Source organism: Augochlora pura, chromosome 4 (assembly GCF_028453695.1).
Source record: "Augochlora pura isolate Apur16 chromosome 4, APUR_v2.2.1, whole genome shotgun sequence".
NCBI lineage: Eukaryota > Metazoa > Arthropoda > Insecta > Hymenoptera > Halictidae > Augochlora > Augochlora pura.
Genome location: NC_135775.1, coordinates 10,519,544 through 10,534,573, shown reverse-complemented (window position 1 = coordinate 10,534,573; position 15,030 = coordinate 10,519,544). Strand labels below are relative to the sequence as shown.

The window sequence follows — 15,030 nt, the reverse complement described above, 5'->3', positions numbered from 1 at the left end:
CGCTAACAAGATAACCGGTGTTGCGTGACTATTCGTAACGAAATATTAATAAGACATTATTTTTCTCAAATAAGAAGATTTTTGTAGTAGAGTGGTTTACGAAAGTATACGAACGCTAACAATTGCAAATTGTAACATTCACCTATTCGTTCAAGGAATTTCCCAAGAAAACATTATCTATAATTACCGACAAAAGTTAGAAAACCTTGCACATCGTTAACAATTGAGTAAAATCTGATATTTTAACAAGTATACGTCTTATTAGGTTAAAAGTACATATTAAAACATATAACACATTGTTTATATTGCAATGTCGTTTTATGTAGTGCACGGAACAAATAAAAAAATAATAGAAACAAAAAATAATTTTTATCCTCTGTTAAGAAGGTTTGCTACATCCAAGAATACGCATCTGTGTAACAATGTTTCTTAACTTTCGTTGGTAAGTTTAATTCCACATTACTGCATGAATATTCTACAATATAATTTCATATTATTACAAGTACCAATCAGATAAATGAACCCGTCTCAACAGTTTGTCTGCTGCGTAGTCTATATAAACAAAATTATTTGTTCTAATTCAACAATTAACTTTTAATCTAATTTATTATATCTTCACCATAAATATATGTGTTTAGCATAAAACATAATAATGTTGGCAAAGTAATGGATGCCATACAAATCAAATTTCCAATTTAAAGATTAAATAATATACTTGAATCTTATGAAAGTTTTGAAGTTATTAGCGTGGCAGTCAAAGTGTTAATACAAGGCGATTCACCTAAGCCCACTACCAAAGGTGAATCACTCGGTATACATCCGTGAACACGATGAACGATGCAGCAACGTAAGCGTTCGAATACAGTCTGACACGATTAAACGAAGAGCACTAATTGCTCTGCTAGCTGTGCCCGAACCGTTCTCCGTTCGTCTCCTTGTCGGAAACGAGCAGGTCTCTTCCGTAGGCTACAGGTGTGAAACGATAGCTAACAACATCGGCAGCTGGCACCGACCCGTTACCTAATCCCGAAACACGTGACGATGAACACGCGGTCGCCGAATCGTTCGATTTCGCGGCGAACAAGTACGGTTTGTAAAGGACGTAACAATCGCGATGACCGACTATTTATACTGCGCGATAACTATAGCACGAGTGCGCCGTCACCGCGTTGGAACCGCCGCGGTGCTTCGTAGTCCGACTGATTTCGTGAACGAAAAGCTGGGTTATACTTCAGGTGTGCGCGCTCCCGTCGCGTTTTCTTTCCGCGGCCAGACTAATATCGCGTTTGCCAGCCACGGAACGGAAATGTTGCGGGAGACGCACACGTTCGATGATACGCGGACTCGACTCGTGTTGGGTCGTCACGTGATGCCATGCTCGGTTCACGTGTACACGCTAAAATGTTACGATCGCGTATCGAAATCCGATCGGACAACGATCTCAGAAACGAACCGAACGACAAGACCTTGTTCCAACGCGCAACAACGCGCGTTTCGAGTCACTTACCCAATACCATCCCTTTGCACGGCCGACGTCAAGTATCGGGACACTCGTGTAGAGCAATTTGTTTGCATTCAATTTTCGCGATTAGAATCGTGGCCTAAAATATTTATTTCTTATAGTGAAATGGTAATATGCTACTTCGAAGTTTTGTAAACAATTGATGTTGACGTTATTTTGAATTACTTTCGCTTCTTTGAAATTATTTTTTAATTTTATCTATCACTTGTATTCTGAGAATTATAATGTAGAAGAGAGCTTATTTGTGTGATATAAACCAATTTTAGGTTTTCCCACATCTTAGTAACTTCCACGATTATCATGCAAGACCACTATTATAAAGGAAATTACAAAAGTGTTGAAACATTTTTTCTACCACGTAATTTCGAGTTTAGTTTTCCCAGCCTTAATAATTTTCCCTTTTTCAATGGACGATTGAACGTCAGTAATGTGTATCATTGTTTTTCATTCAAGCCGCTAATTTTATAGCCAGCTGTTGTTTTGTGGAGATGTTATTAATAATACTTATTTTAGGATGAAAACTTAACTTACCTATCGCGGGGCACGCTGAACCAGTATTCAGGTCGCAGCTTCTTCTTTCCGTAGCTCATGATGGGCGTGGACCGCGGGATCTTCTTGTCCTTTGGTCTTCCGGTGCGCAGTCTCAGGTACAGTGGTGGATCCTCGCAGGAACGGGCTGGTCGCGGTATAAGTTCTATATAATTCGACAGAAAGATTCAATGCAGTACATGATCATAAATTGGGGTTTATCTGTTTTAAATCTAATGCACGATTCGATTCTTTTCCAGAAGTGACTTTAACACGCTATATAACACATCTCCAATTCGACCAAAAGATCATTCTATACAATATTTATGGCGCTGAGACAGATCTTCTTGTGTAGTAATGCGCAGATTCGTTTACCAGAAAAAAAAGAGGAAAATAAATTCGTAAGAAGCTTTTTTCCCGTAGAGTATCAAGCGTTACATTCGGAGTTAATTACTTGGAAGAATTCATCGTCATGGACGCACAAACACAAAAATAGTACAGGAGCACAATGTGTGACATGGATTTGGGATCGCAGATGAGACGAAGGTTCGTTTTAATTCACTTTTTTCCTTTTTCTCGGCAGAATCATCAATTGTCACAGACAGAAGGATATTTGAACGGGGCGCGTTTCCACCAATGAGATGCGAAGGGTGTGACTTAAGGCGGAGCAAAAAAGAAGCACGGCCCAGCCTCCATTCTCTGACAATCCATTGATCATTGAGACAGATTCATAAAGCTCCATCGATCACAGACATTCGCAACATTAAAATACTGTAATAACAATACGTCTAGATACGTCATAAATTGAACAAAATTCAGTACTCGATTAAAAAACAACCGCTGTATACATCAACCTTACCATTATTAATCCTTTGATAGTTGTATATATAAATATAAAAATTTATTTATATATATATACATATACAAATAAATGTTGTATACCGAGAAAAAGAAGATAACGACAAAGAAAACCTTTCAATTTCTCACAGCAAATTTCAAATCCCACAATGTACAAGACAACATCATCGCAGAAGGAACACGGAAGAGAAGAGTGTGTATCAAGTGACAATAGTGTCGTGGCGAGTGCTCGAAATCGGCGACCGGTTGTCAGCAGCAAGTATACCAATACATAACACAGGTAAAATACACAATGTGCAGGTGCAAAGGCAAAATCGAGCGCAAGATGAGGGGGACGGTGTTGTGGATTGCATGATAAATACTGTATACTTCAAGGTAACGATACAATGAGGAATAATGACCAAGTAATGAATTGAACGGAACGAAGCACATGCGCGGATGTAAGATAAGAGAGAAAAGACAAAACATCTCTGCTGAACATCTATCTTATCTCGCCCGAACTCTTCTCATTATAGAAGACTTCAAGAAAACTCAGCAGAACATAAAAGTAGATGTAGTCTAATCGGCCAAGGAAAAGAATCATCAAAATAGAAAATCTTGCCTATTAATTCGCAGAAGTCTTCTGTTAAATTGTTCACCTTCCTAGATCAGTTCTAACAAATTTTAAGATGCCGCTGACCTCGAGAATGTCGACAATTGTATGCAGATGACAATTTAAAAAGAGCTGTTTATGGTTCCTTTGTGTTTAATCTCTCAAAGAATTGTTACCTCAAAGTCTACAAAAGGTTGGGAATCAATGACAATGTGCGAGCTCTAGCGGGAAGGTGATACACGAGAGGTAGAAAATAAGCAAGCTAATACTGTATGAACCTACCGAGGTCTTCGAGTTCGGGAAAATTAGGTGCTTGGACTAGAGGGACAACAAAAACATATGACATTACTGCATTAGTATGAATAATTGTCGGCAGACTAACGGGCGAAACCCCTTGCGTTCCACGGGCGTAATAATTACTGTATTAGATGTAGAAAATTGATCAGAATTTTCGAAATGATAAGAATATAGTTCGAGTGGAGCAAGAGGTTTCAATATCTTGGAGATACGACAACGTCTCCGTTTAATTTAACAACAATGAGAGAGATAATGAAGAAATACTGGGTCTGGACTCTAGGTGCCTATTGTGACCGCAGAATCCAGGCCGAGAGATCATGACCAAAAAACTGTTTCCAGAATCTGTGTCAAGCGTTCGAAATTCGAAAATCGCTTGAATCCAAGGGACAGCGTAGTTAAAAGTAACGAGAGATTAAACTTGATAAAAATGTAGAACTGGTAATGACTAGACTGCAGATTTTATTCGTTCATGATATTTTCAATCTTGATACCTAATACAGTTTTCTATGATATTCAATACCGCAGAAGCACAATTTCATAAATATCAATATTTATAACTGAACAGTTCATTAATTCGTTTCACTCTATTGCAATCACTGGTTCCTATTTACGTACGATATTTATAGTGCTTCTAATCGGTAGAATACAAACGGTACAATAAACTAAAAGTAGAGTTTTATTGATTCTCTTCTTCAGTCATTGTATTGCAATCTGAGAAATTGAATGAGCTTTCGCCAGTTTTTAAACTCTTAAAATCTACAGTATAGTAATGACAAACGAGCGAAATTTGAAAATATAGAAAATATCGAGACTACGTTAACATATACTAAAAAATGCAAGCGCATTTGGTAACTTTGGAATTCGTTGAAATACTTTTTTGCTTGTCAGAGATGAATAAATGTAATTCCTGATTAGTTTCTGGTATTACCTTTTAGAAATCGAATCCAAAGGCGCTCAAAAATTCGAAGAAAGGGATAATAAATGCACTAGCAAAGTAACAGATCGTTTAAGAAGCCGTCTATACATACGAGCAAGTGCAGTGCGTGATATGTAATATTCCCGTTTGCCATCTTTATTGCCATTTCGTTTTTATGTACTCGTGGCTACGTGTAATTAATTACAATATCGTATCGATCCCTTGGAAACGAACACTCGTTACCACGGTGGCGTGTTTCTTGTGTACTGGGCGATCTTAAGACAGTAAGAAAAAATTCCAGAAAGAAACCCCGTTTAGAGTTAGGTATAACTATCGCCCGAGAGAGACATTTAAATTGTAAAACTTTATATTAGTTGTAGCTGTAACTTTAAATTTTCTACAGTTTGCAATTATAACATCATTTTCTTTTCATCTAGTACGATAACGATCCCATGTACAGAAAGTACGCCATCTAAGAAGTGTTTAGTATACGTGGTGTTCCATTTGTGTATGTAAACTGACGCATCTGAGTAAAAATGACAAAACTAATCGTACACTGAATAGTACATTTACTAGTACAAATGACTGGAAAATAAAAGATTCACACGTCTTCTTCAAATATCTTTGAATCAAAAATCTGTTTTTCACAGCATATTCTCTGTATTGTATTGTTTTAATTGTTATCTGTTGCTTTTGAATAATTTAATGTATTTAGTGTAGTCTGAATTTAATCACTATTACCAAAATGCATCGGCTCAGAGCCTGAAAAGCAGACTACCTGTATAAGAGAAACAGTCGTTGAAATAGAGGGAACCTGTACGTGTTCACGATTATTAAGTCAATCATTCCGAAACGTAGAGTGTATAATATATGTTGTTTGTAACAGGATCAATGGGTCCAGATACCTACTGTCAAAACTGACGAACAGTTCGGGCATGTCTTCGACAGAAACCATGCTACGGTAGTCCAATCGTGGTGCTGCAGATGAAGTTTTGCTGCCTCGGCTGCTGTCGACGCTGCTGCTGCCTGAGGATGTTAACGGCTGTTGTCTGATGAACGTACCAACGGAAGATCGTCTGAAAGGAAATCGTAGAGCCAAGTTACGGACTTGTCTTTGCGTATGATCTACTGCCATATTCGAAACTACAAGCACCAGGTAATGCCCATAATTTCGACACAGCGATTATGTTGCAACACATAAATAGTAAAGAACATCAAACTTGTGGTGGGGTAGGGGATGACAACATTCAAGAAGGTAAACTTTGTATCGTCCAACGCATTGTACGGCGAAATAAAGTATAGGTGGCTGCTCAGGGGTTTTTATACTATACGCTGTGTTCGATATCTGGTGGTGATGTGTTGTTTGTAAGCAGTATTTGCTATATTTATATAACATATTTATAGATATGTGTATTCGTATAAAAATATGTGTATCACATATATGAATGTATATATTTATATAAACGTATATTGGCACATGTGTCACGAAATCAGTGGTGGTGGCAGAGTTTCTGAAAAAGTAAGTAACGTTTACCTGAAAGCGGGAGCAAAGAGAGCTGACCTGAAGCCCACAGAAGGCTCAAAGTAACATAAGGGACGAGTAGCGAAATAAGGGGTGAGTGTGAAGCTTGAGAGTGAACAATTTGGTTACAAAACTTTGGAAACAGTCTATGGAAATGTAATCAGACTGGAAGAGACATCAGGCGAACTTAAGTTACGGGTGAGGAGAATTGGGAGGGTGTATGTAACACAGAGAAACTATAGAGCTAATCGAATTATTGTTAAACGATAAATACGGAGAGCCGGTTCAAGGTAAATGACGGAGAACAGCAGGATCAGAAAAACGGGAGTCCGAGAGTATAGTAAATACAACAATTTGCTGGTTGATGGAACCGGGCCCAAACTCACCCCATAAGCCCTCCTGGACCAGGTGAAAACTGAGGATTGCTGGAGTCCTGGGAGAGAGAGGAGGCGGTAAGAGGAGGTGTTCCTCCAGTCCTACCGCCCCCACCACTCTCTTCGCTGGGAGTTTTAGCAAACAGGCCCGAGCTAAAGTCACTCACCAGGTTGATCGGCGAGCTTATATCCACCACCATTACATATTCTTTGTTAGTTACATTAGAAACGACAGTAAAGCTTTTAATTAAACACACAGATATACCATCACAGTCTAAAATGTATCTTCGACTACCTTCGCTTCATTGTGCCACATATAATTCATAAAATGTGAAACGTAATCTCTTCAAATTACTAACAAGGAAAGTTAAATATCTTCCATTGATGAGAATTTATTACCAAAGTTATGCTCACATTTTATGAAGTACTTTGTAAAAGAGAGTAACACTTTCCATAAGGATTTTGACGATGTAACAGACTATGATGGTGTTACGTTATTGACGACAATCTCTGGACGTTACTGGATGTCTCTCATTCTCTTGGTTCGATTACTCCTTCGATGAATAAAAAAAAGCTAACAATATCTCAACGCGTATCGCAAATGCAATAAGCCACTCGTTTCTAGGCGTAACTAATGAATATTCTATATGTTATAATCAATGAGGGCATTCATAGTAAAACACGTTCGTTGACTCGGCGCAATTATAAGTAGCATGAAAAAATTATTTGAAAAAATGTATGATGTAGCTTAGTTTCATTATGAACAGCCTCCGGTATCATATCTATGTTAAACGTTCTATATAAGTTCAGCAGAAAGCAGTAACACACGTGGTAAAAGAAAACAGTAAAATGTTATATCATGTAATAGGAGATTTCCCATACCATGTACATATATGGGAAATGTGAAAGTCTGGTTTCGAACGATTGTTAGTCACTCTTGATATAAATAGAAATAGTAAAACATACAAGCGTCTTATAAATCTGAGAATAATGTTAGTACCACGTAGATTATTAGAAGAAATTGTTAATACAAATTTTCTAAGATAAAAGTAACATAGATTATCACCTTGAGAAAACTTTACTGAAGACAGACGAATGATGTGAATCCGCACTGTTTGGCAAGCTTGCAACTTTATCAGATCCAGACTTATTTTCGTCTTCTTTCTCACCAGTCAGTCCTTCCATCCACGATAATGGATACGACAATCTCTTTAACACCTGAAATAGAATACCATTGTAACATGTACGTTAAAACCATAACATTATAAATATTACATTACAAATAAATACATTAAAAATATCAACTCCAATGTTACCTTATTTCTACGAGTCTCTTGTTTATCGTCATCCTTGTGCTCTTCATCTTTTTCGGGTTCCTCCGCATTACTGTCTAAGCTAAAAGATACTGAACTCGCCTTTTTCCTGCCATTTATAGCAGAACCACTATCAAGAGTGTCAGTTGTAATGTTCGTCGGGGCAATAGTAATAGGAGGTACCCAATCTGAAGATAAGACAATATCTGCGTCTGAGTATACTTTCTTTGAGGGAATAGGTACAACTACTGGGAATGGGGGATTAGGGTCACGAATGTCGATACCAGAGTCGTGGCATGACAATTTGACTAGAGATCCTTCTTCGTCTTCGGCATTCGGCTTCGTTTTCGTAGGTTCGGTCTGAAAACGATTAAATCAATTGTTTTACATAGTTCATAGTCAATGAAAATCATGTTCCAATTTCACACAATAATCTACCTTGTCAGAATTTAATGAATCTTGTTGCTCATCCTCAATTGATAATGTACATCGATCTTTACTAGGAACTGCCCAATGGTGGTCAAGCATAGAACGTCTACGTTCCTCTAATGTCCTAATTGCTTGACCACCATCAGACTCCACTTCTTTAGTCTCCTTTTCCTTTTCTTCTTCTTTTTCTTTGGTTGTTGTTATAGTTTCTTCCTGTACAGCGAATAGAATCAATTTTAATTAACAATTGATACATCTAAATTAATTATGAAAGATAAAGATCAAGTTGTCAAAAACAACTTACAGTTTGAATATTAGTAGGGGTGACGAGATCTCTCTCAAAGGCCTTTGGAAAAGCATCTCCATCTCTCTCTGCGCTGCTGCAAACACTCTCATTATCGTCTGTAGTTAGTTCTGGAAAAGTTTCATCCTTTCCTGGTGATTGACTTTTATCATTTTGCGTAGGTTTTTTCATGTAATAAATTTCTGGTTTTTTGTCCAACTGTGCTGGCTCTCTGTGAGAAGCACGCATGTGGGCAATATCATAATAAATTGCAGCATTTACTATGAACTCCATTGGGGCAATAACGCCATATGACTCTGCTCCATGCTCGATTACAAGTCGATCTGATACATTGGGGTCAAACATCACTGCATTTGGTGTGACTAATAGTACTCCACCAATAACACCCTATAAATAGGTAGTAAAATTAATTGATTAAAATCATGGCAATAGCAAAGACGATTGGTAAGCAGAACAGATATAAGATACATAATGATTGATCTTTACCTGGCCGTCAGTGACATGACGAACATCAATTTTCAAAAATCTTTCTTTATATGGTTGTTCTTCTTCCTGTATGACTGTACTTGATATACCAAGAGGTGTTTTGACTCGTTCCATATGGCCTGGTTTGGGTGAGACAGGCCTCAAGTTGTCCAGAAGTTCTGTAAACGATAACATGAAATGTTAAAATTGCGCCAATAAAAACGTCAACACTAACTGTTTTTACGATATTTCAATGCCACGTACCCATGTTAAACGAAACAAAGACTACACGAAATATAATTTTCCATTAATCATTCAAAACTGCAGAGCCTTTTAAATTTAAATTGACCGAGCTTGTAATACGTGATCGAATTCCTATGTAATGGCACCGAATTCAATGAGAATATAAGATGAATGCATAACGGCAACATTCGTGCCCCGTTTGACGTTAAACCAGCATGCATCGCGTGTTTCCTGACGTACAGGTTATGTTGTATATACAACAACGACGCCATGTTGGCTGTCGTGAGTTTACATCGTGACGCCGATCAGCTGACGCATCATAATAATGCGCATACATACGTGACAGGCTACAAAAAAGCAGCTGCATAAAAAGTATAATATCATGCTATAAAATTAAAAACCCCTATACAATTAAATGAGTTCACGTTTACCGCAGTCATGAACTTTATTTATGTTTATTAGGTCATTCTCGTAAAGAAAATGTATAATGGCCATGAACGCTTTAAATTTCTACCCACGAAATATCTTCCTTTAAAGAGATCAACGGATATGCTAATAGAAATATGGTAATCAGAATATTTCATAAGGAACATAATGTTTAAATGACAATGCTGGTCGTAAAAATAAATTTCAATATTCTTAATAGAAAATAATTCAACTTGGGAAAAGAAAATCCAACCAGGTTAAATCGCGCTTATCAGTTATACTGTCTGTCAAAGTTGTACTCACAATCGGTATAGGTTCGCAGAGGAAGACTGAGAGAAAGAATGAGAGCGCGAGAGTTAAATACACGGGGCTCGAAGTTAGACAGAAAAAGAAACACATGGACCTCCCGGAAAATCGATTTTTAGTTCCCTTGCTACCACATGCCACGAGCGCATAAAACTGCACGGTAACCTTACGTAAACCTACCATTTTTTTCACGAATATGCACTTTGCTCATTTGATCGACATAACTGATCCGCGCGTGCTTCCCGGCATTAATTTCAGGCGAATTGATTCAGTGGTGGTCGGTTCGCATAACGTGGCGCCACCCAATGACGAAATACCCCACTCGTTTTCCAGTGCCCTATAATTCCCGACTGAATTTCTCGAACGATAAGTAATCTCGCCGTTTTATTCGATTCCCAGAAACCCTTAACATTTCAATTCCTTTATATATAGAGCCGCAATGTTACGCGGAGCTGGTAAAGTGTCTAACTAGGTGAAGGTAACGAAAAGGATTCTCATGCGAGCATAAAAGCGTGTTACGCCACCGACAGAATTTGCTGACGCTTTATTGGCGGAAAATCGTCCCGGTCGGGAAAATATTATGTCGTGTCATTAGTCCGAAGTGCAGATGTTTCGAACGTGTAGGTGCCCGGTAACCAGGCTGCAACTAGTGCAGCCACCACGGGGCGTTATACATATCTGCGATACGTGCGAATGCAATAGACAGCCATTAATATTCGATGCGACACTTGGCCAGATACAATCGAGACCCAATTCATCTTGATATTTGGCCAGGTGAGTCAATCCGATTCACCTGAACGAACCACGCCGCCCACTGTTCCATTATTCATAGAGGTGTGCTCACGTCAATTTTGCTTTCGGTTTATGGCAACCACGCAATAAGACGCCTCGATATCGACACCCAATCACGCGCCGTTGGAACGCCTGCATGAATTAGCCACAATTAGGAGCGCGGCGGAATATTCGAGACTACAGAAATTCCATATGCGACAACAAATTGTAGTTTGTCTCTTTTCGTGGAGGAAGTCGACTTTATGGAAACCTTGTACTTAAGTGTGACGTATTCGAGTATTTGAAACAGGTACGGCGACTAACGAAATACTTCTAGGTATTATAAAATATTCGAATTTGCGGAATGTTGATTCTGTAAAATACACTTAAGGTATCCAGATATCTTAAATCCTGGAGTATCAGTAAAACTGAAGTAACTAGAGTACTTGAGAACTCAAAGCACTGAAGATCACTACCAACAAATTTGTATCATATAAAATCCCGAGAATACCACCGACACTCGTGTATCTAAAGTACTTAAAATACTTAAGACGGGATATCCAGAGTATATGTAGTGCTCGATATGGGTTACACGAGTGCGTTCATAGACCAAGAATCTATCAAACTACCGTGAACTAATATGAAAGTTTCGAGTACTCAATCGGAGCACTTTCCATGTACAGCGTTATAAAGTACCTGTTATAGAACCCGCACACGTAAATGCAATATCGTGTGTCAACGGTTGCTACACCGACCACATCATTGTTGGCGTTTGAAAAATTATAGCGGCTCAAACACGTCAAACAACGGTCGCGGAGGGAGGCGCTGTTATTGCGATGGAGGTTGGTTGCATTAGCTAAGCATCAACAATAAATCCATCGAATCTCACGCAACATTGGCAACAATTGCCGTCACATCGGCAGGTACTCGCAGCGTTAAATAGAATGTCGATCATCGATTGGTATCGCAAAGGTTTTCCTACCTTGATGCGATTGTTAGAAGATCGTCCGAACAAAGACGACGAACACCACTCTTAAACGTTACAAATCATTCATATGCAAAAGCAGTAAGTTTATTCAACGTTATGACCATCATCGTGTGTTCACGACTGTCGTCAAATCAGCCATTGAAAAACAAAGTTACATAAGGTAGCATAACTAAAATATTGCAGAGATACGCAATTATGAAAATCTTGATCACGTATTTCCATAACTCGACCTGTCGGGAAGAGTTTCGTTGCTGTTCTTAATTCGTGCAACGCTACTGCATTTTAAAACGATTACCTTTCACTCTGTATCTGTTTTATTTACATTATTATTCTCTTTTATTTTCATTATTATTCTTATAAAGTACGACTAACAATGAACTTGGAATTAGTAAATTATGTTTCACTTATAATATCAGATGTTGTAGGACTATAATCATTTCGAAAGGTCTTTTGATATCTGTTCATTTCTGTGTCTGGGTTAGATAAAATTTTCATACAAAATTCAAATACAACTAATCCAAAAAAGCACGTGGCGTTTGGTCCGATTTTAGAAGAGTTATTCTGTCGATGAGTAACCAAGTGCCAATGTTGATTACGACTGCGAGTTATTACACCTTCTCGAGTTATTTTCTCCGCGAGTGTCCGACGACAATCTAACATTTCCAAGAGACGAGATCGTAAGAAAATAGAAAAAGATGTGCCGTTTTGTGGCCAAAATAAGAATTGCCCTGGAAGAACGATCTCGGACAAGACGATGGCCTGGATCGATCCGAGAATTCTAGATTACGAAAATACATCGGGCGCGATAATATCTCGTATGACGACTCGGTGGTAGCTACGCGGGCCAACTAAAATTACCTTTTTCTTCGGGAGGTAGGTCATCCTGGGACTCGTGGTCGTGGCATAGATCCGGACTGGGCGCGTCGGCTGCGGTTCCGCCTCCTGGTCGACCTTCTCCTTTCGCCGGTACCCATAACTGCTGACCAGGATAAATGAAAGTACTTCCGAGCCTGTTCAATTTGCTGAGCTCGGACGGCGTTGTGTCGAACCTCGCTGCCACCGACGTGAGCGTGTCCCTATCGCCCACCTGTAACGAACAAAACCGACACACGAATTACTCGCTTGGCCTCGTAATTGCTGGGCCATCCTTAACCGGGCGAAACACGTTTGTCCGTCCACCCAAAACAAGAAAGAGAAACAAAACGAAAACGAACTACCCCTACGCCGCAACTCACGGCAAAAGGCATTCCAACTCCGCGGTACCTAGATCAACTTCAGCTCGACGTGTTTCTGTTTCATTACCCGGAGAGGAAATTAAGAAATTCCCGTGGATCAACCCCGGAATACCAGAGCACAACCGACCCCCGATTTACGTGTATCATGCGTCGCTTTTAGGTTGCAGAGGTTGTACTAGGTTACCCGTACTTCCTGCTACGTCAAAATGAGTTCACGTAAACAGCGGTTATCTTTTCCGTAGTGTACTCTCAGTTGTTTAATTGTTTTAATTAATATTTTCCCCATTCTAAGTAACAGTTTTCCTAACGGAACGAGACAATTCACTTTTATTTCTATTCGTTTCTTTTCTCAATTCGGACTTTTATGTAAAGTCAATATTGTAAAATCAAAAGCTGCATAGACATTTATCTCCTCCTTTAATTATTTTACTCGGTCGAAAATAATGCAGTAGAACTTTTAAGTTCTTTAAATGTTTTTACTGTTTTCTATCTGGTCTACTAATTTTTGTCATAAATGCGTAAATGATCTATTGATAACAAAAGAATGCAATTTTGATTCGATTCGGTTGAAATGAATAATATTCATGTTTAGTAGACCACGTGAATTTGATTTGTGGTTATAGTGCAAAGGGGGCGAACCACGCAATTTACAGATGTTGTGCAGTTATTGCGCTCATAAGTTTGTGAAATAAGGAACAGTGTTTTTTCTTTTTAGTTAAAGTCGTTTATTCGTTGCTTACATTAAGAGAATCTTTTAGTCGATGGAGTAAGTTTGTCTTTTCCACACGAAGATCCGCAGTCTGGTTACAAAAATATTGCAGACACGGCACATTAAGGTGGTGGATATTATCCACCGTTGCTGTAGACACTGTACTCGACTACTTTTCTTCTCGGTTGGCTCCCGATCAACAATCTCGTCGTTTAAAATATTTGGCACGACCACCTTAGTCTCGTTTGTGTTAGCATGTTGCTTTATGTATGATTTGTCTCGCAGATAATTCTTGCTGCACATCATTTTTGCTGCAGTTATGTGCTTCTATGATTGCTGTGCAGATATGAAGTGGGGAAAAGCGAATACGTCTTCTGACACGATGCACGATTCCAGCAGAAAAGGTTAGGATTCTCTTTCTAATATGTTATATTAATACTAATAACGATTTATTGATGCAGGCATATAAACGGAGCAAACACCATTAATATAAAAGAGATGAAAAGGTAAAAATGATAATGATAATGATAATGTATTAAAATTCAATGACAAAACCGAAAAGAAAAAAACAATATTCGATAATAATAATAGAAATTAATAACAACAAGTAAAAATAATAATACGCTTGCACGGAAAACCCAATCCTGGCTAAAACAGAATTCTAATTCTAATCGAAAGTTATCATAGGTGCGTCGATAGAATACAAAAATTAATCTTAGAAATTTATGTTAGTATAGGACTGTTTTAAACCGAAATTTTGCTATTTTTCTATAGAGAACATGAAAATGATAGTGAATTTGAAAATAGTACATGTAAGTCGTGGATATTATTAACAGCGGTTAGATGTGCATTGAATTATTTTTTCTAAAATAGCAAAAAGTATTTCTTAATTATTTCGAAATGCTATTAGCAACTTGGGCGTTCAACTTCGAAGGTAATTCCTGATCGGGAGTTAACCAACCCCAAATGCAAATCGGGCGGCCATGGCTGCGTGCATATAATGAATGGGGCCGGGTTCGAGTCGACGGTCGGCCAGAAAGCCGATCGGGGATCGTTTGATCGATCGACAGTGGCGCCTGGATGCGTCCCGAAGTTGATACGTCGGAAAACCGACTGGAACCGGGCAAGTATCGGTGAAATGCAATTTCACGGACCGGCGCTAATGCCACGTCATAAACCGTAGCTTCGGGCACAATCTGCAACCGATCATCCGTCGATCAAACCGTACGGAG

General features: G+C 38.6%; 1 protein-coding gene across 1 annotated transcript in view; it reads right to left on the bottom strand.

Annotated features, from left to right (window-relative positions):
- Mtd (TLD domain-containing protein mustard) overlaps nucleotides 1–15,030 on the bottom strand; it is a 124,252-nt gene that overhangs the window by 35,964 nt on the left and 73,258 nt on the right. The window contains exons 4-14 of the mRNA XM_078177773.1: nucleotides 13,964–14,109; nucleotides 12,713–12,941; nucleotides 9,142–9,299; nucleotides 8,656–9,042; nucleotides 8,361–8,564; nucleotides 7,926–8,282; nucleotides 7,676–7,827; nucleotides 6,622–6,792; nucleotides 5,623–5,789; nucleotides 3,783–3,818; nucleotides 2,054–2,216 (exon numbers count right to left, since the gene is read on the bottom strand). Coding sequence (XP_078033899.1) covers nucleotides 2,054–2,216; nucleotides 3,783–3,818; nucleotides 5,623–5,789; nucleotides 6,622–6,792; nucleotides 7,676–7,827; nucleotides 7,926–8,282; nucleotides 8,361–8,564; nucleotides 8,656–9,042; nucleotides 9,142–9,299; nucleotides 12,713–12,941; nucleotides 13,964–14,109 — 2,170 coding nt within the window. The remainder of the gene's footprint in view (nucleotides 1–2,053; nucleotides 2,217–3,782; nucleotides 3,819–5,622; nucleotides 5,790–6,621; nucleotides 6,793–7,675; nucleotides 7,828–7,925; nucleotides 8,283–8,360; nucleotides 8,565–8,655; nucleotides 9,043–9,141; nucleotides 9,300–12,712; nucleotides 12,942–13,963; nucleotides 14,110–15,030) is intronic.